Consider the following 25849-nt stretch of genomic DNA (forward strand, 5'->3'; position numbering starts at 1 on the left):
TTCTCTCCTGTAAGAGCAGGGTTGTATTCTAGTCGCCGAGAGGGGGAGCCTCACAGCCTACCCGTTGGCGTTTCTCCTTGGAGTCCCTGTCACGGTCTTGACAGACGTTCCAGGTCATGTAACTGATGTCACGACAGCCTTTTGAAAACTTGGTTTCTCCTGAGGGGGAACGTCTTCAGAACTGTAGGCGTCAGATGGCACAGTATCCCAGCATGCATCTCTGGTTACTCAGATCACACCCTGATCAGTAAGGCAACGCTCATGCGATGTGCATGCAATGTTTTAGAGAGTAGTTATTTTAGAGTAGTAGTAGTAGTAGTTTTAGAGCAGGTGACCAGATCCCCTAGACCAGGCATGGGAGACCAGATCCCGCTGGACCAGGTATGGAATAATAATAATAATAATAATAATAATAATAATAATAATAATAATAATAATAATAATAATAATAATAATAATACATTGGATATATATATACAGATATATATAGCGCTTTTCTCGCACTTAATTAGACTGTAGGGTAACTAGGTCCCCTAGACCAGGCCTGGGGCCCCAGGGTAGACTACTAGAGGCTGGGGACCAGCAGCTAACTTGATCTCCCTGGACCAGGCATGGGGTACCAGGCTAGACCGGAGGCTGGGGACCAGTGGGTATCCAGATCCCCCTGGACCAGGAATGGGAGACCGGAGGATATAGACCTGATCCAGCTGGACCAGGTATGGGGCACCAGGGTGGACTGTAAGGTAACTAGACCCACTAGAGCAGGCCTGGGGCCCCAGGGTGGACTGTAAGGTAACTAGATCCCCTAGAGCAGGCCTGGGGCCCCAGGGTGGACTGTAAGGTAACTAGATCCCCTAGAGCAGGCCTGGGGCCCCAGGGTGGACTGTAGGGTAACTAGATCCATTAGAGCAGGCCTGGGGCCCCAGGGTGGACTGTAGGGTAACTAGATCCACTAGAGCAGGCCTGGGGCCCCAGGGTGGACTGTAGGGTAACTAGATCCACTAGAGCAGGCCTGGGGCCCCAGGGTGGACTGTAAGGTAACTAGATCCCCTAGAGCAGGCCTGGGGCCCCAGGGTGGACTGTAGGGTAACTAGATCCACTAGAGCAGGCCTGGGGCCCCAGGGTGGACTGTAGGGTAACTAGATCCACTAGAGCAGGCCTGGGGCCCCAGGGTGGACTGTAGGGTAACTAGACCCACTAGAGCAGGCCTGGGGCCCCAGGGTGGACTGTAGGGTAACTAGATCCACTAGAGCAGGCCTGGGGCACCAGGGTGGACTGTAGGGTAACTAGATCCCCTAGAGCAGGCCTGGGGCCCCAGGGTGGACTGTAGGGTAACTAGATCCATTAGAGCAGGCCTGGGGCCCCAGGGTGGACTGTAGGGTAACTAGATCCACTAGAGCAGGCCTGGGGCCCCAGGGTGGACTGTAGGGTAGAGCAGGCCTGGGGCCCCAGGGTGGACTGTAGGAGCTGGGGACCAGCAGCTAACCAGATTCCCCCCCTGGACCATATCCCTCTCGACCAGGCATGGGGTACCAGGCTGGACCGGAGGCTGGGGAGCAGAGGGTATCCAGATCCCCCTGGACCAGGAATGGGGCACCAGGCTGGACCGGAGAACGGAGGGTAACCATCACCAAGCACTTGACACCTGGAGGTTCTTTTTAATTATTTGATCCTTTTAATTAACGATCGTATAGGGTGTTAATTAATTTTTCATTCTGTGAATTTTAGCCAAAGCTGTGATTTGAGGTAATTAAGGTCACATCAGCTGCTACTCACCTCCTACTGTTGGCTCTCAACGAAGGCGGTCGCACTTTCTGCTCCTCTCCTCCCCGTGACCCTGGCTTTGCTCTTGTCTTGTCTGTCTCGTCTCGTCCTACTTGAGAGACTCTCTCGGCACTGCTCTCCAAACTTAAATCATCATGGAATTGATCAAATGGTCTCTCAACGCTATTGACACCGTCTTTTCGACGAAACACCCAGGTTCGGGGGAACCTGATTGTCCTGCCGGAACGTTCGCAGCTGGATACACGAGGGATGCCTGGGGGGGGTGGCAGCTCGTGTGCCTGGCGCCTCTTTCCGTGGAGGACGTGGAAGACATCTACATATTTGGAATCGTATTCTTGGGTCTTTTGCTGATTGGAATAGGCATGGCCTGGATGCATCGGGTGAATAAAGGTACGCGGTCAGCTGTTCAAAGCCCCTTAGGGCTGCCCGTCATGATTGATACGGTGGGCAGAGCCGTTGGCACTCTGAATATGACTATGAAAAGCAATACGGATAACATCACGATCATGATGGAGAAGCTCACGGCTTTGCAAAGGCAAGGGGATCGTTCTGGAGACCGGCATGGACTTGGAGTGTAGTCGCGCAAATTGGAATGCGGCTACTCGCCCTAAAACCAAACAACCCTAATCTTATCTTTCGGCCCCCCCAACCAGCACCGGCCTCGGCCAAGGCCACTGCTGGAACAACATCTCCCGGTTGAGCACTGCTGCGAGACGCTCTCTTCGTGCCTCCCTCCCCCCCACCCCACCGACACCTGCTGATTGACTCTGTCTGGGACATGATCAAGGCTGTCTCCATGGCAACTTGCTGTGTTATCGCGATGACATCCTGCGGCTGAGACACCATGGTTGTGACGCCAGGCGAAGCGACTCTTCAGGCCTACGCATACACGAACTCTTACACGGATACAGATACGCAATCACCCCCCTCTACCCCATCCCACGCCTTCGCCGCTTCGGTTTTCCCCCCAGTGTGACAAGACATGCCTGTGTCCAGCGCCTTGATGGCTGCAGGACCGATGGCTGCTTGCCTGCACTGGTGTCCCCCCCCCCCCCCCTCCCCTGTTGCAGGTCTTGTGTTTTTCATGTTGTAGGTTTATGTGCTTATGTGTGCTGAGGTGTTTTTTTCCGGTCCCCACACTGTACTCCCCACAGGAGCATAGTCTGGGGGTTGCCTTTTTTTCCCCCTCCCCTCTCCTCATGTTGTTATGCTGTTCTTTCTTTTTTCCCTCAAGTTGGCGCCGTCCATGGCTGCCACGACGCACTCGAACGTCAAGACAAATTCCTACTATGTTCTGCATAATTGGTCAATAAAACTATTCTGATTCTGATTCTGATTCTACTACTACTGTAGTTTATCCAGCGTACATCTAGGTGGACACTAAAACATAACAGCTGGTGACGAAACATCACACTTTTAATGTGTTTGTATTGTGAACAGATGAAGCTGACGACCCACCAGGAGCGAGACGAGGACTACGATGGGACTGCTCAAGTCTTTGGAAGGTTAACGTTTTTTTTTTTTACATCGTTTCACCACCAGAGCTATGCTGTTAAATTCACAGAATGTTTTACTATAGTCTGCATTACAAATTCCCAGGTGTGCATGTTTCATGGTGAAGTTTAAAATATGAAATTAATCTTCTAGTCTATCTTCTACATTCAAGACAGCGCTTTGATTCAGAATTATTTAAACGAGATGTCCAAAGAATAATAAACTACTAACAGTTTAGAATTCTCAAAACAAAATAATTTTCTTCAAGTATAATTATTTACAATTTCAACACACATTGTATTAACAAAAAAAATCGTGGACAAAATGATCAGGAACCCTGGGCTGAGGAGAGCTGATGGAGGAGCCACCTATCTGGAGGGAGACCCAGAATGTGGTTAGTCTCATAGCTGGACATCGTTAGCCTCATAGCTGGACATCGTTAGCCTCATAGCTGGACATCGTTAGCCTCATAGCTGGACATCGTTAGCCTCATAGCATAATGGATATCGTTTACCTTATAGCGTTATCTGTATAGTTAGCCTCATAGTATAATTGATATTGTAGCATAATAGCACAATTTATTTCATTAGCCTCATAGCACAATTGATTTCATTAGCCTCATAGCATATCATATCGTTAGCCTCATAGCATAATTGATTTCATTAGCCTCATAGCATATCATATCGTTAGCCTCATAGCATAATTGATTTCATTAGCCTCATAGCATAATCATATCGTTAGCCTCAAAGCATAATTGATATTGTAGCATAATAGCATAATTGATATCATTAGCCTCATAGCGTAATCGTCATCGGTAGCTTCATAGTGTAATGGACATCGTTGGCCTATGGCTAACAACATAGATTATACTACAAGGCTAACGATTTGTGTTTTTCCTCCAACATTTCAGTGACCCACCGACGGCGCCTCATCAGAGCTGGACGATGGAGACTTCGGATTCAACGTCTACCTCGCAGGACGTGACTTAAGTCACAGGTTGTCAAGGGTTCCTTGTTCCTTCGAGGGTTCCTGGTTCTTTCGAGGGTTCCTTGGTTCCTTCATGGGTTCCTCATGGTTCAGTGTTAGGGACAGAGTTAGGGTCAGATGGTCTCACGATGAACCAATGGTTTTTGAATCCCATTCCAGAATTGTTTCACTGTGCGCACAGTTGTTGAAATGTATAATGATGTTTTATGATATAAAATAATTTAAAACGACCTGTTTGTGTGGCTTGTTGTGCGGTAATTTTTATTATACACATGCCTGTTACCCTAATAAGGTAAGGTAACCTCCCCCCTCCCCTATTCCCCCCTCCTCATACCCTAACCTCCCCCTCCCCTATACCCAACCCCTCCCCCTCCCCTATACCCTATCCTCCTTCCTCCCCTTTACCCTCACCTCCCCTCTATCCTTACCTCCTCCACCCTTCCCTATACCCTAACCTCCCCCTCCCCTATACCCTATCCTCCTTCCTCCCCTTTACCCTCACCTCCCCTCTATCCTTACCTCCTCCACCCTTCCCTATACCCTAACCTCCCCCTCCCCTATACCCTAACCTCCCCCTCCCCTATACCCTATCCTCCTTCCTCCCCTATACCCTAACCTCCCCCTCCCCTATACCCTATCCTCCTTCCTCCCCTATACCCTAACCTCCCCCTCCCCTATACCCTAACCTCCCCCTCCCCTATACCCTATCCTCCTTCCTCCCCTTTACCCTCACCTCCCCTCTATCCTTACCTCCTCCACCCTTCCATATACCCTAACCTCCCCCCTTCCCTATACCCTCACCTCCTCTACCCTAACCTCCCCATACCCTAACCTCCCCCCTCCCGTATACCCTCCCCTCTGTCCTAACCTCCCTCCTCTATCCTCCCCTATACCCTATCCTCCCCCTCACCTCCTCCCTCCCCCCTCTCCTAACCTCCCCCCTCCTCTATACCCTTACCTTCCCTATACCCTAACCTCCCCCCTCCTCTATACCCTTACCTTCCCTATACCCTAACCTCCCCCCTCCTCTATACCCTTACCTTCCCTATACCCTAACCTCCCCCCTCCTCTATACCCTTACCGCCCCCTCCCCTATAACCTCTCCTCCCGCCCTTACCTCCCCCCCTCCCTATACCCTAACCTCTTCACTCCCCTATACCCTAATCTCCCTCCTCCCCTATACCCTCACCTCCCCTCTACCCTAACCTCTTCCCTCCCCTACCCTCCATCCTCCCCTATACCCTCACCTCTATAAGTATTTGGCAACGCTGCTAAAGATGACAGACAGGAACAACAACGTCCAAAGCGTTGAACATGCCGCTGCAGCAGCAGCTAGCTGTGAAGTGGAGCTAGGTGAAGACGTCAATAAGTAGGACTCGGTCAGAAGCGTGTGATGTGGAGAACAATCTATCTTTTCTCTTTCTTTTTCTTTTTTTCTTTTTTTTTTTAAATATATATATAGGTTTGTTTGAAATGTTCAATCTCAAGTGCAATGCCAATTGCAACCTCATGCATACAAAGTCAATTATTCCTCTTGGCAATATTTACTAATTGACTTACTAATATGTGTTATGTAAATGAGTTTGGCTGCCAGTCAGGAGAAGGCCTCACCAGGAAATAGCTGCTGCTGGAACCGCCCTAACGACCGACTGACACCATGAGACACATCTTCATCAGGGAGAAACCGACTCCAGCCTTAAGATACAGACCAGCACATAGGAATCAGACAGCATGGACCTGCCACCCTTATGGACCCTTTATCACATTATTGAATACATTCAGTTAATCAGTGGAACAACTTAATAATGAGCAGTGAAGACAGTGAAGTAGCTGAGATCTAAACCGGTATAAACCTGTACTGTTTTAACCTGTGTTTAAAATGCTTTTCCAATGAAAACACATTAAAGTGAAGGTCAGCTAATGTGAAGGTTAGCTGACCTTCACATTAAGGTGAAGGTCAGCCACCGTCTCGCTGTGTTTGAGATCAACAGAGTGATGGTATGAATGGAGGCGCGGCCGCCACAGGTTTGGTATGAGGAAGAAGACGTGTGGTGAGGATTAGATCTTTGTGAGATTGTACTGATCACCTGGAACACAGGAGAGGCCTTCTCTAGGTCACGTGTTTCTATTCTCTACTTTATCTACATTTCTCTCTTCATGGAAATCATGGGAACACTTTACAATAAGGTACATTATACATAGTGTATAATACTGGTTATTACTGCATTCACTAATGTTAATGAATGTTTCATTAATGTATGGTAAAGTGTTCATGGTCCTGGTAGTCCTGGAAGTCCTGGTACTTATTTTTTGTAACTGAGGAGGACGTGTGAGGCGATGCATCAGAGTGTCTCTACCTGCTGTTTGAACCATCAAGTGTCTCTTTGTATTTCTCTGAGCTTCTAGACATCACAGCTCTGTCCATCGTTCATATTTTAATAAAGTGGTTATTCTTCATCACTGAGTGAAGTCATGGAACAGCAGCCAATAAGAGGTTAGTGTGACAGGAGTTTAAACTGGGAGGGGAACTGGACCAACTGGTTGGTTCACATCATTCTTTCCTTGTTGTTGTGTTGGACGGTTTGGTGCTGAGCTCTTCATCACAGCAGGGAGAAGACGAGGTACTGTAGTCACCACGCTCCGTCATATCATAATTCATAGGTTATATTTATGAAAACGTAATGTAATGTAATGTTATTGCTTTGTAAACTTTGGTCTACTTGACACTTCTCACATTGTTAATTAATTGGTTCATATCTCGACATTTATTGCCATGAAAACTGTATTCATCTTTATTCAAACTATTCATCAAGTAAGGATTTGAATATTATTATGTTTAATATCATTAATATTATTACTACTTGTAAAATGATCATCAAGATCAAGTATTTATATTTTATAAGTATTTTGTTGAAATTTTATTGTTATATGTATTACAATTATTCTTATTATTATTGAGTTATTATAATATTATTATTATTATTGTTATTATTACTATTAATATCATAATGATCATTTTAATTGTACTATTCTCATTATTGTCATTGTGTGTGAGGAAGAGGGCCAGATCTGGGGATGTGGGTGTGGTCTAAACGTCATGAGGAAGTCAGTTTAAGGTCGTCAGTCAGACCGGTTCAACAGGACAGAAAACCTCAGAGGATGATTTCCTCATAGTGAGCGTATCTGTCTTCTGGTTCCCCTGCAGACGCACTTGAAGCCCTGAGACGTTCTGTGTGAGTGATAAAGTTATCAGTGGTTTGTAGTAAACACTGGGCAGCGTCTCCACGTCTTTCCCCTCGTTGAGACCGAGAGCAGCAATGAACAGCAATGAGCGGCAATAAGGTTCTAGAAAAGCAGGGAATAACCAAACGCTGAATGACCAGAGAAACAATGTGTAGTTGTGTTTGTGTCCAGGTCTCCAGTCTACTATGGATGAGGAGAGAGAGGAGAGAGAGGAGGGGGGTCCTACCTCTGAGACCACTCTGTCTGGGGAACATGTCCTCCAGAGCAAAGCTGGGAGGTAAGAAGAGGATCTCTCTGTCTGTGACTGTTGTCCATCTCAGAGCTCAGCAGTGATACATCATGACTCCATCATTAGTCTGAGTGGCTCAGAATTCTCAATAATGGTAATAACATGTGAAGAGAAGTCAGTTTAAAACCCTAAATCATGTGTACTGGAGCTGTCCAAGCTAGATGGAGCAGGTTGTTAGACCCCTTGATTGTTGGAGGTGCCACCAGATTGAAGGAATACACTCCTCGATGTCAGATTACTTATTTAATGACAAATATGAAGAAGCCCTACAGCAGTACACAAAATAACAACATAAGCTACAGCCAGTAATTCCTACATGCACATATATCATATATCACATATATCATATATCACACAAATATCAGCGGGAACTTATGAATTATGTTAACAGCTTAATATTCAACCTCCGTAACAGGAACGTCTGTAATGCTGGCAAACACAATAAGGCGACTCCTAACTGAGCCGGTCAGCGGTCTTTAACCCAATGCTACCCCCTAGTGGCCGGTGGTAAACTCTGCACAGATTGTAAATGGTAAATGGACTGCATTTATACTGAGCTTTTTTTAACCAGTGGCCACTCAAAGCGCTTTACAATTATTGCCAACATTCATCCATTCATGCACACATTCACACACCGACGGCGGAGTCGACCACCCAGGGCGACAGCCAGCTGGTGAGCAGTCACTGTGAGGCGTCTCGCTCAGGGACACCTCCACACGCTCAGGGACACCTCCACACTCACTGTACTTCCTGAGCTACTGCACCAGAACGTTGGTACACTCTTCTGGGAGAGAACAATGTTCCAATGTTCTGGAAGGCTGTTTCTACCCTCCAGAACCATCCTGGGTCAGGAGAGTCCCTCCTCCACTGGACTATACATCAGAGGACCCCTCCACACTTTACCATCTAGCAGCCCAGTAGCAGGTTGATGAGCCACTGGTCATGTTGGGATGGAAACTAAAGTCAGGGGGTGGAGGGCTGGGTCTGCAGCCCAGACTCTACATGGAACTCTTCCTTAGGCCAGCTGGCCTCCTGAGAACCTTCCTCTACTAGAACGCTCCATGGAGGGGAGAGGAGAACCTATTTACACATGAACACACAGCCAGAAGGACGGTTACAGCTCATGAATCCATTATATCCAGTGTTTAGCTTTAGATATGACTACTTCATGCCCTAAACTACTTTTATTGTATCTCTACAATGTAATAACTTGAAAAGCAATAAATCATTTGAATCTAAAAATATCTAGAAGAGTCCAGCCAGAGAGAGCAGACTCCCCTGGACCCAGCTGTGTCTCCATGAAGAGTGACTGGTCTATGGAGCAACCTGCTAGGTTTGGAGACGGAAATCAGCCTACTGAGCCAAGGTAAGGATCTGTCAGATTATTAAATACATCAGACAAACATCCTGAGTCCTGAATCACAGACGGTTGTTGTTGTTTATCTAGAAGAGAACGGCTTAGTTTGTTTAACCCAGTGGCTCACAAACTGTATGATCTCTTCTCCTTTGACATGAAGAAGGTCTTAAACAAGGAGATCCGTTATCAGCCTTTCTTGTTAAGTTCGCTGGCTGTAGCTATCTGTAAGGATCACAATGTAGCAGGTTTGAAGGGGATAGAGGGGGCCACATGAAGCTAACTCAAATAGTACAGACACAGGGTTTCACAAGTAAACAAAGGGTTTATTGCAAACCTATCCCGCTTGAAATAGGTCAGGGGTTTACCATCAGGGTGAGCCTGGGCCAAAATAACGTGAGACTTACCTTCAAAAAATAATCTAACAGCTCAAAGGAAATACAGTAGGTAAGCCTAGCTCCCTAGCTCAACCAAAACAGGAGAAAATGTGGCACCAATGAAAGGCCACTGGCCCTAGCAGCTTCCTACAGACCGGGCCAAAGCTTAAAGCAACCTTTAACCCAGAAGGCCAAACAAGGCAACAGGTAGAAACACAGAATGCAGCAGAATAAGTGACCAACGGCCACAGGGGCAGCAAAGCACAGACAGTTAACAAAACACAGCTAACAGCAGGGACACAAGAGCGCCTGGGAGCATCAGGCACCAGCTTGATAGAGCGTTAGAGAGGCCCCAGGTGGAACCCACGAGGCCTTCAGCAGGCGGCTCGGCCCTCGCCTAAACTACCTCCATTCACAGGCAGGGTTCTGGTTAAACCCTAAACTACCTCCATTCACAGGCAGGGTTCTGGTTAAACCCTAAACTACCTCCATTCACAGGCAGGGTTCTGGTTCAACCCTAAACTACCTCCATTCACAGGCAGGGTTCTGGTTAAACCCTAAACTACCGCCATTCACATGCAGGGTTCTGGTTAAACCCTAAACTACCTCCATTCACAGGCAGGGTTCTGGTTGAACCCTAAACTACCTCCATTCACAGGCAGGGTTCTGGTTAAACCCTAAACTACCTCCATTCACAGGCAGGGTTCTGGTTAATCCCTAAACTACCTCCATTCACAGGCAGGGTTCTGGTTAAACCCTAAACTACCTCCATTCACAGGCAGGGTTCTGGTTAAACCCTAAACTACCTCCATTCACAGGCAGGGTTCTGGTTCAACCCTAAACTACCTCCATTCACAGGCAGGGTTCTGGTTAAACCCTAAACTACCTCCAATCACAGGCAGGGTTCTGGTTAAACCCTAAACTACCTCCATTCACAGGCAGGGTTCTGGTTAAACCCTAAACTACCTCCATTCACAGGCAGGGTTCTGGTTAAACCCTAAACTACCTCCATTCACAGGCAGGGTTCTGGTTAAACCCTAAACTACCTCCATTCACAGGCAGGGTTCTGGTTAAACCCTAAACTACCGCCATTCACATGCAGGGTTCTGGTTAAACCCTAAACTACCTCCATTCACAGGCAGGGTTCTGGTTAAACCCTAAACTACCTCCATTCACAGGCAGGGTTCTGGTTAAACCCTAAACTACCGCCATTCACATGCAGGGTTCTGGTTAAACCCTAAACTACCTCCATTCACAGGCAGGGTTCTGGTTGAACCCTAAACTACCTCCATTCACAGGCAGGGTTCTGGTTAAACCCTAAACTACCTCCATTAACAGGCAGGGTTCTGGTTAAACCCTAAACTACCTCCATTCACAGGCAGGGTTCTGCTTAAACCCTAAACTACCTCCATTCACAGGCAGGGTTCTGGTTCAACTATGGAAGAACATTACTACCATTCTTTAAAAAAATGTCAAGCCATTGAATTCATAAAACTGAAATATTATATTTAGAAAACATGTCATCTGAATTCATTTGTTTTGAAATCCGACTTCAAATTAACAAAAGTGCAATGTTTACTAATTCTGATACAAAAATTGTGTTTGCAGATATTCAAAATAAGATATTCATTACTCATATTCAACTGGTCAAAAAACGAACCAGAAAATTCAAGCCATAAAATGTAAGGCTGCAGTAGCAGGGCATACCAAGGACAGGCCTAATCAATGGAGGCTGCCATCCAGGATCCTAAACTAAAGTCAGGGGGTGGAGGGCTGGGTCTGCAGCCCAGACTCTACATGGAACTCTTCCTTAGGCCAGCTGGCCTCCTGAGAACCTTCCTCTACTAGAACGCTCCATGGAGGGGAGAGGAGAACCTATTTACACATGAACACACAGCCAGAAGGACGGTTCCAGCTCATGAATCCATTATATCCAGCGTTTAGCTTTAGATATGACTACTTCATGCCCTAAACTACTTTTATTGTATCTCTATAATGTAATAACTTGAAAATCAATAAATCATTTGAATCTAAAAATATCTAGAAGAGTCCAGCCAGAGAGAGCAGACTCCCCTGGACCCAGCTGTGTCTCCATGAAGAGTGACTGGTCTATGGAGCAACCTGCTAGGTTTGGAGACGGAAATCAGTCTACTGATCCAAGGTAAGGATCTGTCAGATTATTAAATACATCAGACAGACATCCTGAGTCCTGAATCACAGATGGTTGTTGTTGTTTATCTAGAAGAGAACAGCTTAGTTTGTTTACAGCTTTTAAAATCTTTTGATTCAGCTCAACATTCATTAACCCAGTGGCTCAAAAACTATGATCTCTTCTCCTTTGACATGAAGAAGGTCTAGGTAAATGGACTGCATTTATTTGGCCACCCAAAGCACTTTACAATATTGCCTGACATTCACCCATTCATACACACAGCGGCGTCAGCCATGTAAGGCTGACAGCCAGCTCGTCGGGAGCATCTAGGGTCAGGTGCTTGCTCAGGGACACCTCCACACTCAGCTAGGAGGAGCCGGGGATTGAACCAGCAACCTTGCGGTTACCAGCCAACCCGCTCTACCCCCTGAGCTAATGCCGCCAGTCTTATACAAGGAGATCCGTTATCAGCCTTTCTTATTGCGCTGCTGGATGTAGCTATCTGTAAGGATCACAATATAGGTATTCAAGTGGGCGATGGAACAAGAGGGAATGTTATTTGCAGATGATCTTCTTGCACTAGTCTCAGAACCCACCTGTAAACTCACATCTCATTTTAAATTAATCTATTAATTCTCATTTTCAGGATGCAAAGTAAACTGGTCCAAATCTGAAGCCTTCCATCGTCATCCCTCTACCCCAAAGCTCTTTTCAAACAGGGCCTAAGAATGGCTTCAGATGTCTTAATGTTCCCTCCTCACCGTCAGATCTCCTGAAAGTATTGAGTGTGTGTGTGTGTGTGTGCGTGCGTGCGTGCGTGCGTGCGTGCGTGCGTGCGTGTGTGTGTGCGTGCGTGCATGTGTTCTCCACAGACACCAGAGGAGGTCAAAGGTTCCCAGTGGTCCGTCTGTACAGCAGCAGCACACAGAGTTGAAGGTGTGTAAATGTACAGTCATGAATGACATGTGACCAACATCTCTCCTGGAGCTAACAGTCTGGAGCTACCAGTCTGGAGCTAACGGTCTGGATCTAACGGTCTGGAGCTAACGGTCTGGAGCTAACGGTCTGGAGCTACCAGTCTGGAGCTAGCAGACTGGAGCTAACAGTCTGGAGCTAACGGTCTGGAGCTAACGGTCTGGAGCTACCAGTCTGGAGCTAGCAGACTGGAGCTAACAGTCTGGAGCTAACGGTCTGGAGCTAACGGTCTGGAGCTACCAGTCTGGAGCTACCAGTCTGGAGCTAACGGTCTGGAGCTAACAGTCTGGAGCTAACAGTCTGGAGCTAACAGTCTCCAGCCTTCCCTCTCCAGACCAGCAGGACGTGAATCCAGGACAGACGCTTCTGATGTCCTCAGTTAGTTCACAGTAAAGTTCTCATTGATGTTTGTTCTGTTCCAGCGGATCAAGGAGAACGCACACGCTTTTCTAGACAAGGAGGTGGAGAAGCTCTGGAGGGTTCTCTACCCAGATTACCCACAATGCTCAGAGAGCCAGAGGGAGGAGGAGGAGGAGGTGGATGGTGAGGAGGAGGAGGAGCAGAGGAGGCGCGCCAGAGAGGGAGTGGAAGACATCACACTGCTCTGCATGAAGCAGTTGAAGCTGGAGGAGCTGGCCCACACACTGAAGAGCAGTAAGATACTCTTATTTTGAAAACAGATTAGAAAGTTTGTCTTATTTTAAAACAGAGCCGTAAGAGACTATTATATATTTTTTAAGAGCTGTACTATTTATAAACACACATTCTTCTGTTGTTTTTTAATTTAGAAATGATTGCTAATGAGTGCCAACATAGAATCAAGTCTCATCTGATGGTGAAGACCCAGTGTGTGTTTGAGGGAATCGCTAAAGCAGGAGAGTCAAGACCTCTGAATGAGATCTACACAGAGCTCTACATCACAGAGAGAGGCAGTGGAGAGGTCAACAAGGAACATGAGGTCAGACTGATTGAAACAGCTTCCAGGAAACCAGCCAGGGAGGAAACACCAATCAGATGTGAAGACATCTTTAAACCCTTACCTGGAAAAGATCAACCAATCAGGACAATAATGACAACTGGAGTGGCCGGCATTGGTAAAACCATCTTAACACACAAGTTCACTCTGGACTGGGCTGAAGGCAAAACCAACCACCACATACACTTCACATTTCCAATCACTTTCAGAGAGTTAAATTTACTGAGAGAGAAAAAGTTAAGCGTGGTGGAACTTCTTCATCACTTCTGCAGATTCACAGGAATCTGCAGATTTGACCCATTCCAAGTTGTCTTCATCTTGGATGGTCTGGATGAGTGTCGACTTCCTCTGGACTTCCAGAACAATCCGATCTTGACTGATGTCACAGAGTCCACCTCGGTGGACGTGCTGCTGACAAACCTCATCAGGGGCAACCTGCTTCCCTCCGCTCGCATCTGGATAACCACACGCCCTGCAGCAGCCAATCAGATCCCTTCTGAGTTTGTTGACTTGGTGACAGAAGTGAGAGGGTTCACAGACCCACAGAAGGAGGAGTACTTCAGGAAGAGATTCAGTGACGAGAAGATAGCCAGCAAAATCATCTCCCACGTCGCCACATCAAGAAGCCTCCACATCATGTGTCACATCCCAGTCTTCTGTTGGATCACTGCTAGAGTTCTGGAGGACTTATTCAAAACAGCCCAGACAGGAGAAGAGATGCCCAAGACTGTGACTCAGATGTACAGCCACTTCCTAAAGGTTCAGTCCATACAGGGGGACAGGAAGTATCATGGGAGAGCTGAAACTGATCCACACTGGAGTTCAGAGAGCAGGGAGATTATTGTTGCTCTGGGAAAACTGGCTTTTAACCAGCTGAAGAAAGCCAACTTGATCTTTTATGAGGCAGACCTGGCAGAGTGTGGCATCGATATCAGAGCAGCCTCAGTGTACTCAGGAGTGTTCACCCAGATCTTTAGAGAGGAGTGTGGGCTGTACCAGGCCAAGGTGTTCTGCTTTGTCCATCTGAGCATCCAGGAGTTTCTGGCCGCCCTTTATGTCTTTCTGTCCTTCATCGACACTGGTGCTAATCTGATTTTAGAAGAACCACTTACCTGGTGGTCTTTTATCTTTGAAAATAAATCTGATCTCCTCTACCAGAGTGCTGTGGACAAGGCCTTACAGAGTGAGAATGGACACCTGGACTTGTTCCTCCGCTTCCTCCTGGGCCTCTCTCTGGAGACCAATCAGAGTCTCCTACAAGGTCTGCTGAGACAGACAGGAAGTAGCTCACAGACCAATCAGAAATCAGTGTCTTACATCAAGGAGAAGATAAGTGGAAATCTTTCTCCAGAGAGAAGCATCAATCTGTTCCACTGTCTGAATGAGCTGAACGACCGTTCTCTAGTGGAGGAGATCCAACAGTACCTGACATCAGGAAGTCTCTCCAGAGAATCTCTCTCTCCTGCTCAGTGGTCAGCTCTGGTCTTCATCTTACTGACATCAGAAGAGGAGCTGAAGGTGTTTGACCTGAAGAAATACTCTGCTTCAGATGAGGGTCTTCTGAGGCTGCTGCCAGTGGTCAAAGCCTCCAAAACATCTCTGTAGGTTCACAAATATATATACATATTGTTGATGTTGATATTACAATACACAACACAATATACATAATATTACATTATAAAAGTTATTATAATATACAAAACATCTATGTAGGTGCTCTAAGAACTTGTTTGACAATACACTAAAAGTTAATCTATGTATAGTGTAGCTGAGTATTTAGAGACAGTTACATTGTTCATGTATAATTTTTTTATGTTTCTGTCTGTTTGTGTGAAGGCTGAATGGCTGTAATCTGTCAGAGAGATGCTGTGCAGCTCTGGCCTCAGTTCTCAGCTCCAACTCCTCTAGTCTGAGAGAGCTGGACCTGAGTAACAATGATCTGCAGGATTCAGGAGTGAAGCTGCTCTCTGCTGGACTGGGGAGTCCACACTGTACACTGGAAACTCTCAGGTCAGTTTTACATAATGTGCAAACAGTTACAAAACAAGGTTCCAAATCAGAAGACATTTGACCGATTTCAAGTCTCCATTTTTGTTTATATAAGATTTATGTTATATTATTCAGTTATTCAGTGTGTAAATGATAGTTTAAGTTTAAGTTCTTTGTTACATTTTTGGATTGTTGAGGAATTATTTTGGACGTTCTGACCATAGACTGAATAGCTGTTGACTCTCGCCAATACATACTGGTCTTTTCATGTTATCAAGACATTTTTACAAAATGGTTCAACATGTGTTGAACGTGTGTGTGTGTGTGTGTGTGTGTGTGTGTGTGTGTGTGTGTGTGTGTGTGTGTGTGTGTGTGTGTGTGTGTGTGTGTGTGTGTGTGTGTGTGTGTGTGTGTGTAGGTTGTCTGGCTGCCTGGTCACACAGGAAGGCTGTGCTTCTCTGGCCTCAGCTCTGAGCTTCAACCCCTCCCATCTGAGAGAGCTGGACCTGAGCTACAATCACCCAGGAGACTCAGGAGCTGCGCTGCTCTCTGCTGGACTGGAGGATCCACACTGGAGACTGGACACTCTCAGGTATGGAGAGGACAGCTCACCACTCAGGGACAATGTCTCCTACAAGGATCAGTGGAACATGTTACCGTTATATCACTAGATAATGTGCCCTCATTTAGAAACAACAATTATGTTAATGTTTCAGTTTTTGAAGACGGCATGCTGGTCTCTCTTTGTTAACATGTGAATAATGTTTCCCTGTCTAAAGACAACATGCTGCTCTCTCTTTGTTAACATGTGAATAATGTTTCCCTGTCTAAAGACAACATGCTGCTCTCTCTTTGTTAACATGTGAATAATGTTTCCCTGTCTAAAGACAACATGCTGCTCTCTCTTTGTTAACATGTGGATAATGTTTCCCTGTCTAAAGACAACATGCTGCTCTCTCTTTGTTAACATGTGAATAATGTTTCCCTGTCTAAAGACAACATGCTGCTCTCTCTTTGTTAACATGTGAATAATGTTTCCCTGTCTAAAGACAACATGCTGCTCTCTCTTTGTCTCCCCAGTGTGGATCACGGTGGAGAGTGGAGGATGAAACCAGCTCCACAGAGATGTAAGTGTCCGTTTAGTTTGATTCATCTCAACACACACTAACTATAGAGATCAGTTCAGTCAAATCATCCTGGGAATGAAGATGATGGTGGACATCACCTTCATCAAACTGTTGATGTATAATAATTATATTCTACAATAATCTATATTTCGTTCTCGTTTGATATTTGCTTCCTAGTGAATGTTACGCAGCATTAAGAAATATTAACCGTGAGCGGCCAGCCGTACGAGGGCTGAAACGTGTGCGAGTTTGACCCCCGTGTGCAGGGTTCTAAATTAACTTTTTTGATTACCAGCCAATTGGGCTGGTAACTTTCTAAAGTTACCAGCCAATCAGAATTTCCACTAGCCAAATTTTTTGTTGATATTTGTTGTTGATATTCTCAATGTCATCCCCTGCCTCCTTCCCCTTCTCGCCCCCAGACGTCTGTCCAACCAACCACTGCCGCGTTTAGTTTAACGCGGTGGTTCTCTAACTTTTTCAGTCATCCCCCACTTTGGACAAGGGGGGATTTTCAAGCCCCACCTGCCCCCATCGCCCCAACACAATGCTAATGAAATACGCCAAGCTTAACATTTCCAAATTTATTGAAGTAACATCAAGTTACATCATGTTGTATCTAAATTCTAACTAAATAACATCAAATAACAGCAAGTTCAACAATAGAGAAAATAAAAGTGCAGCTGAAAGAAAAAAGAGCGAGACTTCTCCGGTACTGGATCTGATGCCTATTCAGGAGCGGAGGAGTCAACTAAAACCGTCCACAGTGGATGATGTGCTTTTTTGCACGGCAATCTAAAGCACCACGCCAAACACCACTAGTGTAATTCCCCAGCGTTCCATCTTATGTGTCTGATTTTCCTTCAGGTGCGGGTCGGGCGTTGGTATCAATTTATAGTGGGTCTGGTCGGGTGCGGAATGTAATTTGCGCTATTGTCGGAACACGGGTCGGATGTGGTTTTAAGTTTTGCGGGTAAGGACGGGTGCGGGTTTGCAAATAAGAGGCGTGCAGGACTCGCTCTTCCACCACTCGCGTCACTTTTTAAAATCCCCTTCAGCGTGAAACATGCATTTGCCACATCTTGCTCCGACTGTTTTTGACTAATTTTAAAATGTTTAGCTACCCTGGCCTACACCCAAATTTAGGATTGAGTTGCAATCGGCAAGGCAGGTTAACGAGCACAGCGACGCGGCGCCCCCGATATAGAACGACCAGTTGGAGCGCGGCGACGGCACCTATTTTATTGCATGAACAAATATTGATATATATCTTATATCGACATTCTGCTTGAAAATAGGAGATATGACTTTTGGCCCATATCGCCCAGCCCTACTGTCAAGCTTTCGCTCCTACCATAAGAAACATGGAGTTTTCAGTGACACTTCCTCCCGTTTGTCGCGCCCCACCTGCACGTCTCTATTCCCCACCAGTGGGGCGCGCCCCACACAACATCACGTAGCATCACGACAGTGCTCATGGGAAATGTAGTCAGTACTGCCCAGGGAGCGAGAACAGTACGACAATTCACCATGACGTCACAATTCGTTCTTCCGGGTGGCAAAAGCCGAAGCGTTCTCCGATGGCACCACTAGTAAACAAACCCTGAATTCTCGAATCGAATGGCCTTGGTGTTTTGTAAAAAGAATTAAATGCAGGAGATTGGCTTTTAACACGATTTCGATCCTTATACACACGATGGGTTAACGCATACTGATCCGCGAGACAGGCCGCTTGTGAGATTGTCTCCGCTTTCTGCTCGGCAACATAAATAGACACATTATCAGGTAAACAGTTCTGAAAGTCCTCAACTAGGATTAACTCCTTGAGTTTGCCCATGGAATTAACCCCTTCTGACTGGCACCATCTATCAAATAAAGTTGTCTTCTCTGCAGCAAATTCCACATAAGTCTGTCTGTCTGTTCTCTTATAATGACGGAATTTCTGTCTATATGCCTCTGGTACTAATTGATAGGCATCTAAGATTGCAGCTTTCACTTTATCATAATCCGCACTATCCTCAAGAGGAAGGACAGAGTAAACCTCCTGAGCTCTGCCTTTCAGCACACACTGCAGTAGGAGCGTCCAATATTGCTTAGGCCACTCCAAAGTTATTGCAACCCGTTCGAAATGAGGGAAATATTTCTCCACCTCTTTACCAGTGAAGTCGGGTACCATTTTAATGTACCGACTGACTTGAAACTCATCACGCGGCACCGCTTGACTCCACCTCCTAGATTCATATTCCATTCGTTTTAATTCTAAGGTGTTTTTCAGCTCTTCTTGTCGAGCTGAAACATGCAATTTTTCATGCTCATTGTCAAGCTCCTTTTCACGTAAGGTGAGCTCCTGTAAACGAATTTGGAGCTCAAGCTCCTTAGTGCTACTCTGCGGTGGCTTCGCATCAGCTGTCGTTTCTGGCAAGAGTTCCTGCGCGACCAGACCTTCAATTAAAGCAACTAAGGTTGTGTCCTTTAAACGTTTCACAGCGTTCGACAGAGGTACCTGGTACTTCTCTGATAACTCCAATAACTGAGCTTTCGTACACTGAGAAAGAATCTCCACAGATGGCGATGCAATGAAGTCATCTAATAATGACATTTTGATACGCCAAATGCCATTAAATTAAATAAGATTCGATAACTAAATATTATTAGAAAATCGAATATCAAAATTTAGAAAAACTGATTCAAAGGCTACAAAACGAATATCAGTTTCAAAATTCAAAAAGTGGTCACACAAAACATAACCACCTACAAAAAGCCTTGTAAAGCACGAAATACCAGCACGGCTGGAATAAACGAAGAATAGGCACGAAACACCAGTACTAGGCTGGCAAGACACCAAATATCGGCCCACATCTTCAATTGTGCAATTTAAACAAAGTTCATAGAACTTCTAAAAAAACGACTTGTATTATAAAACGGCAATTAGAAAGCTTCCACACCCAGTAGATAATTGGTAACTTCAAAAAGAGGTAAAGCAAAACAGAACAGCCCTAACTACCTCACTGTCTAAAGTCTTCAGGTGGTTCCGATACCTAGCGTGCAGGCCCGTTCACTCAACAAAAGACTATGATCGATCAATCATCAAACCCGGGCGTGCTAAATAGGGCTACCACCCAAAAGTAAAGCAGAAAACAACAAACAGACTATCTAACTAAGGGTGTATGCAAAAACAGAATTGCCACAACCTACAAACGTCGTTGGATCTCCTTGAAAAAATGCCTCACCAAACGCCAAAAATAGCCTTAATAAAAATGGTCCAATTAAAGAACGGACGAGCCCCCAATTATGTTACGGCTGAAACCGAACATAAGAGGGCAACACAAAGGGCTCAAAATCTAGGGGGTTTATTAACAGAAAAATGGTCGTATAACAAAAACAGGCAAACAATTATGCCGATAAAAAAACAATAGCGCTGGTAGTGGCAACGAGAGGGGAATGGACTCGGGTGAACCGGCAGGTAACAAGGCCAACGCGTCCAGCAAATCTCTCGGTAAGAAGTCTCCGCCATGGCAGGTGTGTAGGGCTTTTATAGGGGAGGCCCCGCCTCCCACTCAGGACCTACACCTGGACACAGTTAAAAGATAATAGAACAGGAACAGGAGGGACACGTAACACCTTCCATGTCATTTGACCAGGGCAGAGCGATCCAGAAAACAGAGTCAATGGCTTGAATGAATGGTTTTCTTCTTGCGGGGTGCTACAGGACGTCTCATTAATATATATAAATATAACTTATATTATATTATATTAATATTGTTTACGTCATCGTTTCAACTTCAGATCAACAATGGTTTTATCTATGTAACTATGTTCACAGTAGCCGGCTGGATGGCTTCAGGTCAGTGGCAGCCGCTCGCGTTCTGCCACCCGGAAGTGTCCTTACGGCTATTGTTTACTAACATTCTGAAGTGTCCTTACGGCTATTGTTTACTAACATTCTGAAGTGTCCTTACGGCTATTGTTTACTAACATTCTGAAGTGTCCTTACGGCTATTGTTTACTAACATTCTGAAGTGTCCTTACGGCTATTGTTTACTAACATTCTGAAGTGTCCTTACGGCTATTGTTTACTAACATTCTGAAGTGTCCTTACGGCTATTGTTTACTAACATTCTGAAGTGTCCTTACGGCTATTGTTTACAAACATTCTGAAGTGTCCTTACGGCTATTGTTTACTAACATTCTGAAGTGTCCTTACGGCTATTGTTTACAAACATTCTGAAGTGTCCTTACGGCTATTGTTTACAAACATTCTGAAGTATCCTTACGGCTATTGTTTACAAACATTCTGAAGTGTCCTTACGGCTATTGTTTACAAACATTCTGAAGTGTCCTTACGGCTATTGTTTACTAACATTCTGAAGTGTCCTTACGGCTATTGTTTACAAACATTCTGAAGTGTCCTTACGGCTATTGTTTACAAACATTCTGAAATGCCGTGTAGAGTGGCTCTGAGATTGCCTCATGCATCACCTCCAAACTGGCTAGTAAGTTTTTATGAACACCCGCCAAAATGATTTTTAACCCGATATGATTTGTAGCTCCGATGCTACGTGTGAGGGCCGCCCAGCAAGGACCCCCCCCCCCCCCCATCCCATTTAGTAGATCTAAGGCCCAGACAGGACCAGTGCTTTAGTAGATCTAAGGCCCAGACAGGACCAGTGCTTTAGTAGATCTAAGGCCCAGACAGGACCAGTGCTTTAGTAGATCTAAGGCCCAGACAGGACCAGTGCTTTAGTAGATCTAAGGCCCAGACAGGACCAGTGCTTTAGTAGATCTAAGGCCCAGACAGGACCAGTGCTTTAGTAGATCTAAGGCCCAGACAGGACCAGTGCTTTAGTAGATCTAAGGCCCAGACAGGACCAGTGCTTTAGTAGATCTGAGGCCCAGACAGGACCAGTGCTTTAGTAGATCTAAGGCCCAGACAGGACCAGTGCTTTAGTAGATCTAAGGCCCAGACAGGACCAGTGCTTTAGTAGATCTAAGGCCCAGACAGGACCAGTGCTTTAGTAGATCTAAGGCCCAGACAGGACCAGTGCTTTAGTAGATCTAAGGCCCAGACAGGACGCCCCGAGTGCTTTTCATTCAGGGAAACACAAGGAAGGTCTTACATTGTTTAGGAGATAAGGTAGGATATAATAATAACGACAATATCCGATGCCCCGCCCACAATCAGGACGGCGGCGGGAACAAGCAGCCTGTAGGGAACAGAGAGCGGAGGACTGTTAAGGGCTGGTTATGGTCCCACGTTCACGCAACGCAAGGGGGTGACGGACCCCTTACGTCCTTGCGGACCCTCCTTGCGTCCACCGCGAGGGCCTGACGTGCGCCTCCCAAAAATTGTAACCTTCCGTCGAGGCGACGCAGCAGCAAGGGCTGTGATTGGTCCGCTCACTAAAACCCGACGCAGGACCAGAAAGGTTCAGGACTGCGTGGAAGCGTCTGCGGGGTCGTTGCGTCGACGTGGAACCATAAAGAGCCCTTTAGTCTGCCCTATAATAACGGAACAGCCCCTCATAGTGTCGCAGTACGGTATACCGATACTGAAACCGTGTCACAATAGCCGCCATTTAAACTCTACCAGACCGCATGTTATTAGTAGTGCTACTCTAACAGTGAGTGTGTTAAAGGGGACATATTATGAAAACAACACTTTTCCTGGGATTTGGGCTGTTGTTTTGGGTCTCTGGTGCTGCCACACACATACAAACTTTGAAATAAGTCCGTACATGCTTTTTTGAGTGAGATATGCATTTCTGAAAGTACCCCGCCTACAGTTACCAAACGAGCGAGTCAGTTTCGACGCCCCCTCCTACACAGGAGGGGGGGGGGGTACATTTGCATATTACCACCCACTTCCCCACCCCCCTCCAATCAGAGCATAGATACGATTTTGTGGACCTGGACCAGCGGACGAGCGCTGGGCGGAGATGTTCGCGCATTTCAGAAGCAGGGAGATTCCATACAGAAATAGATGTGACCGCCTGGCAGGGAGAAGCTCCCCCGCCGGAGCTCCCGGACTGCCGCCAGAACTCCGGCGGCAGTCCGGCAGCCCCGCTCCGGGAGTACGGCGGGGGAGCTTCGGCGGCAGTCCGGCAGCTCAGCTCCGGGAGCACAATCCCTTTCTCCTCCATGTCGCGGTTCAATCCGGACTTCAGAGAGTCAAAGCCAAAGTCCCTTTCCCCCAATTCTTCTGAACCATGGCCGAGATAACCCCCACTACGAGTCTTTACTTGTTGTGGAAGTACCAGAGACGTCAGACGCAGTCTTTATGATTCATAATATCATCAGAGGCGCACATAGCTTTTGGCCCTGCTATTAGATATATTATATCGATACCAATATATTATATAATGTATTATTATTATTATTATTATTATTATATAATATAGATATAGAGCTCAGGGAGTCCGCAAACGGCAACAATCACTTCTCCATGCTGTGGTTCACTCTGACAGCTGATTGGTCAATGGGCAGCAGCTCATTTGCATGAAGGCTACAGACACCAGAAACAGCACATTGTGAAGGGACTGAAACAGAGGGGAATAGCGGTAGGAGAGATTTTGTTTCTCAGAAGCGATTTCCAGCAAACAGCTTCAAAAACATGTTTTCTGGAACTCATATGCTATGTTTACTTGTTGAGAAAACACCATAATATGTCCTCTTTACCCTTTTCAACCCTGATCGCCCCCCCCCCCCCCCCCCCCCCCCGTGAACAATCCCAATCGCCCCCCCCCCCCCCCCCCCCCCCCCGTCAACAACCCTGTGATCGCCCTCCACCCCGATCGCGCGCGGGGGGGTGGGGGGGCTTGGGCGCTCGGGGGCGGTCTCTCCTAGGGCACAATTCAGTGTAGAACCGGCCCTGGTAACGGTGTCTTGTTCTCCCCTCAGATGCCTGTGAACTCACACTGGACCCAAACACAGTCTGCAAAGGACTCTCTCTGTCTGAGGACAACAGAAAGGTGACGCGGGATAAAGAGCAGCAGCATCCTGATCACCCAGAGAGATTTGACCCCTGGCTCCAGGTGTTGGGAAGAGAGGCTCTGACTGGTCGCTGTTACTGGGAGGTAGAGAGGGAAGGAGGTGTTAAAGTGGGAGTGACATACAGAGGAATCACAAGGAGAGGAGTGGGTGATGACAGCAAGTTTGGAGGGAACAAGTCCTGGTGTCTTCGGTGTTATGATTACCGTTACTCTGCCGAGCACAACAATATAAGAACCTCCATCCGTCTCCCCCCCGCTGGCTCTAACAGAGTAGGAGTGTATCTGGACCGGCCTGCTGGCACTCTGTCCTTCTACAGAGTGTCCCCAGGTGGAGGAGGGTCCTCAGACACACTGACACACATCCACACCTTCAGGACCTCCTTCACCCAGGAGGACCTCCTCCCTGGGTTTGGGTTTTTAGAGGGTAGTACCTCATTCTCTCTGAGTCATTTGTATTGAGAGACACACACACACACACACACAGTTATTTTTTTATTTTTTTACTCAAAAACATTTTTTTATGCAGTAGGGAATTCATTATCCTCAATATCATATCTTTGGCTTCCTCTACAGTTATTAAAAATCTTAAAAAAAGCTTCCTCTACAGTTATAAAGATTAATTGTTCAGATGAGGAGAGTTTGATGATGAAAGCTATTTTAAAAAGGTGTGTTTTCAGTGATGCTCAATAAATCGCTAATCAGTAATTATTACATTTCTATCTTTAGTGATCGCTCTATTGGTAAATTCTGTAGTATATTTGTATCAAACACTTTATTATTCTTGTACAAACACAGTCATGTCGCTTTATATTATGTTGATGTTGATTTGATTCATGATGATGATTTAAACAGTCCTTAACTTGACTGAAACAAGCAGGGTCATGGATCGGGATAGATAGTGTATTAAATGTACTGAGGTTATGAATCTGGATAGATAGTGTATTAAATGTACTGAGGTTATGAATCTGGATAGATAGTGTATGAAATGTGTTTTTTAAGTAATTTGAGTAATTTATTCTTCAACCTACAAAAACAAATAATCATGTTTAAATGAATGATGTTTGTATGTAGTTTTTTAAACAAATAAAATAAAGTTGGTGCTATAACCGAGTATGGCCACTAGATGGTAGTGTTTCTACTTCTAATTTTATGAATTCTGAATTGTGAACACTTTTGAAATGGAAACTAACGATTGTTAACCTATTAGGTATTGATCAAGACCGGAAGAAAATAAATGAAACAATTAAATTAATCAAATCTATAACATTAAAAATGTCAAAAATAAATAATGTATAAATACAGAAATAAGAGATGTGTATTCTGTCGTCTCCTGGTCCTTCTCTAGTGGTCAGTTTATAAATCCTCTGCATGGAGGGTCACTTTACAGGTGTCTCTGTGACTGAACACAGCGCTGTGTGAGTAGGAATCCAACATGGAGACATTTACCAACATTTACCAACGCCTGTCTCCTTATAAATAATCTTATAATATAATAATCTTATCAATAAAAAAAATCACAATCCACGACAAAAACATGACATACGCCATTACATGCTCCGAATGCCACATCATATATGTCGGCGAAACAAAGCACACAATACTCACTCGACTCAAACAACATTTATATAACATACACAGAGGTACATCCAACACTAGACTGGTGGAACATTTCCAAACACACCCCATTACCTCATCATTCATCACTGGGCTGGAGATGAAGGCGTGCTGGTCGGACAGACAGAGGAAGGCGGCGGAGCGTAGATGGATAGCCAAACTAAAAACACTTACCCCCTTGGGCCTGAACGTCAGGGAGTAGGGACCGCGCCGGGCCGCTGCTGGGGGCGCTGGGAGAACCCGGGACTCCTCCTTGGGGCTCCCTGCATGGCACCGGGTCCACACAGTGTGCGTTTTAAAATGTTGCATGTTTTTATTACTGTGTTGTGGAAGTGCGGAAAACAACGACACAGGAGACGAAGGCAGGGTGGGTTTGTTTACTACCAAACTACTATACTATATATATATGTATATATATACTATACTATACTACTATACTATACTACTATACTATATATATATGTATATATATACTATACTATACTACTATACTATACT

The 25849-nt window shown here is 45.8% G+C and overlaps 1 protein-coding gene and 1 long non-coding RNA gene across 3 annotated transcripts; both read left to right on the forward strand.

Moving 5' to 3' along the window:
• The first annotated feature begins 362 nt into the window (after positions 1 to 362).
• LOC311380581 lies at positions 363 to 7762 on the forward strand. 2 transcript variants are annotated; one of them, XR_014647586.1, is made up of 5 exons: positions 363 to 381; positions 610 to 716; positions 1523 to 1620; positions 3226 to 3290; positions 4190 to 4494. It is a non-coding gene; the product is annotated as an uncharacterized lncRNA (long non-coding RNA). The 2 variants fall into 2 exon arrangements; XR_014647587.1 differs by lacking the exon at positions 363 to 381 and adding an exon at positions 7681 to 7762 and having other exon boundaries at positions 594 to 716; positions 4190 to 4275.
• Positions 7763 to 13177: 5415 nt separating this feature from the next.
• Positions 13178 to 25032, forward strand: LOC311380533 (NLR family CARD domain-containing protein 3-like). Its single transcript, XM_084488397.1, has 6 exons — positions 13178 to 13310; positions 13445 to 15233; positions 15469 to 15642; positions 16040 to 16213; positions 16702 to 16748; positions 23646 to 25032. Exons 1-6 carry the CDS (start codon positions 13265 to 13267, stop codon positions 24194 to 24196), a joined length of 2781 nt encoding a protein of 926 aa, XP_084344523.1. The 5' UTR covers positions 13178 to 13264; the 3' UTR covers positions 24197 to 25032.
• The last annotated feature ends 817 nt before the right edge of the window (positions 25033 to 25849 follow it).

Source organism: Micromesistius poutassou (assembly GCF_964030765.1).
Source record: "Micromesistius poutassou genome assembly, chromosome: 1".
Classification (NCBI taxonomy): Eukaryota; Metazoa; Chordata; class Actinopteri; order Gadiformes; family Gadidae; genus Micromesistius; species Micromesistius poutassou.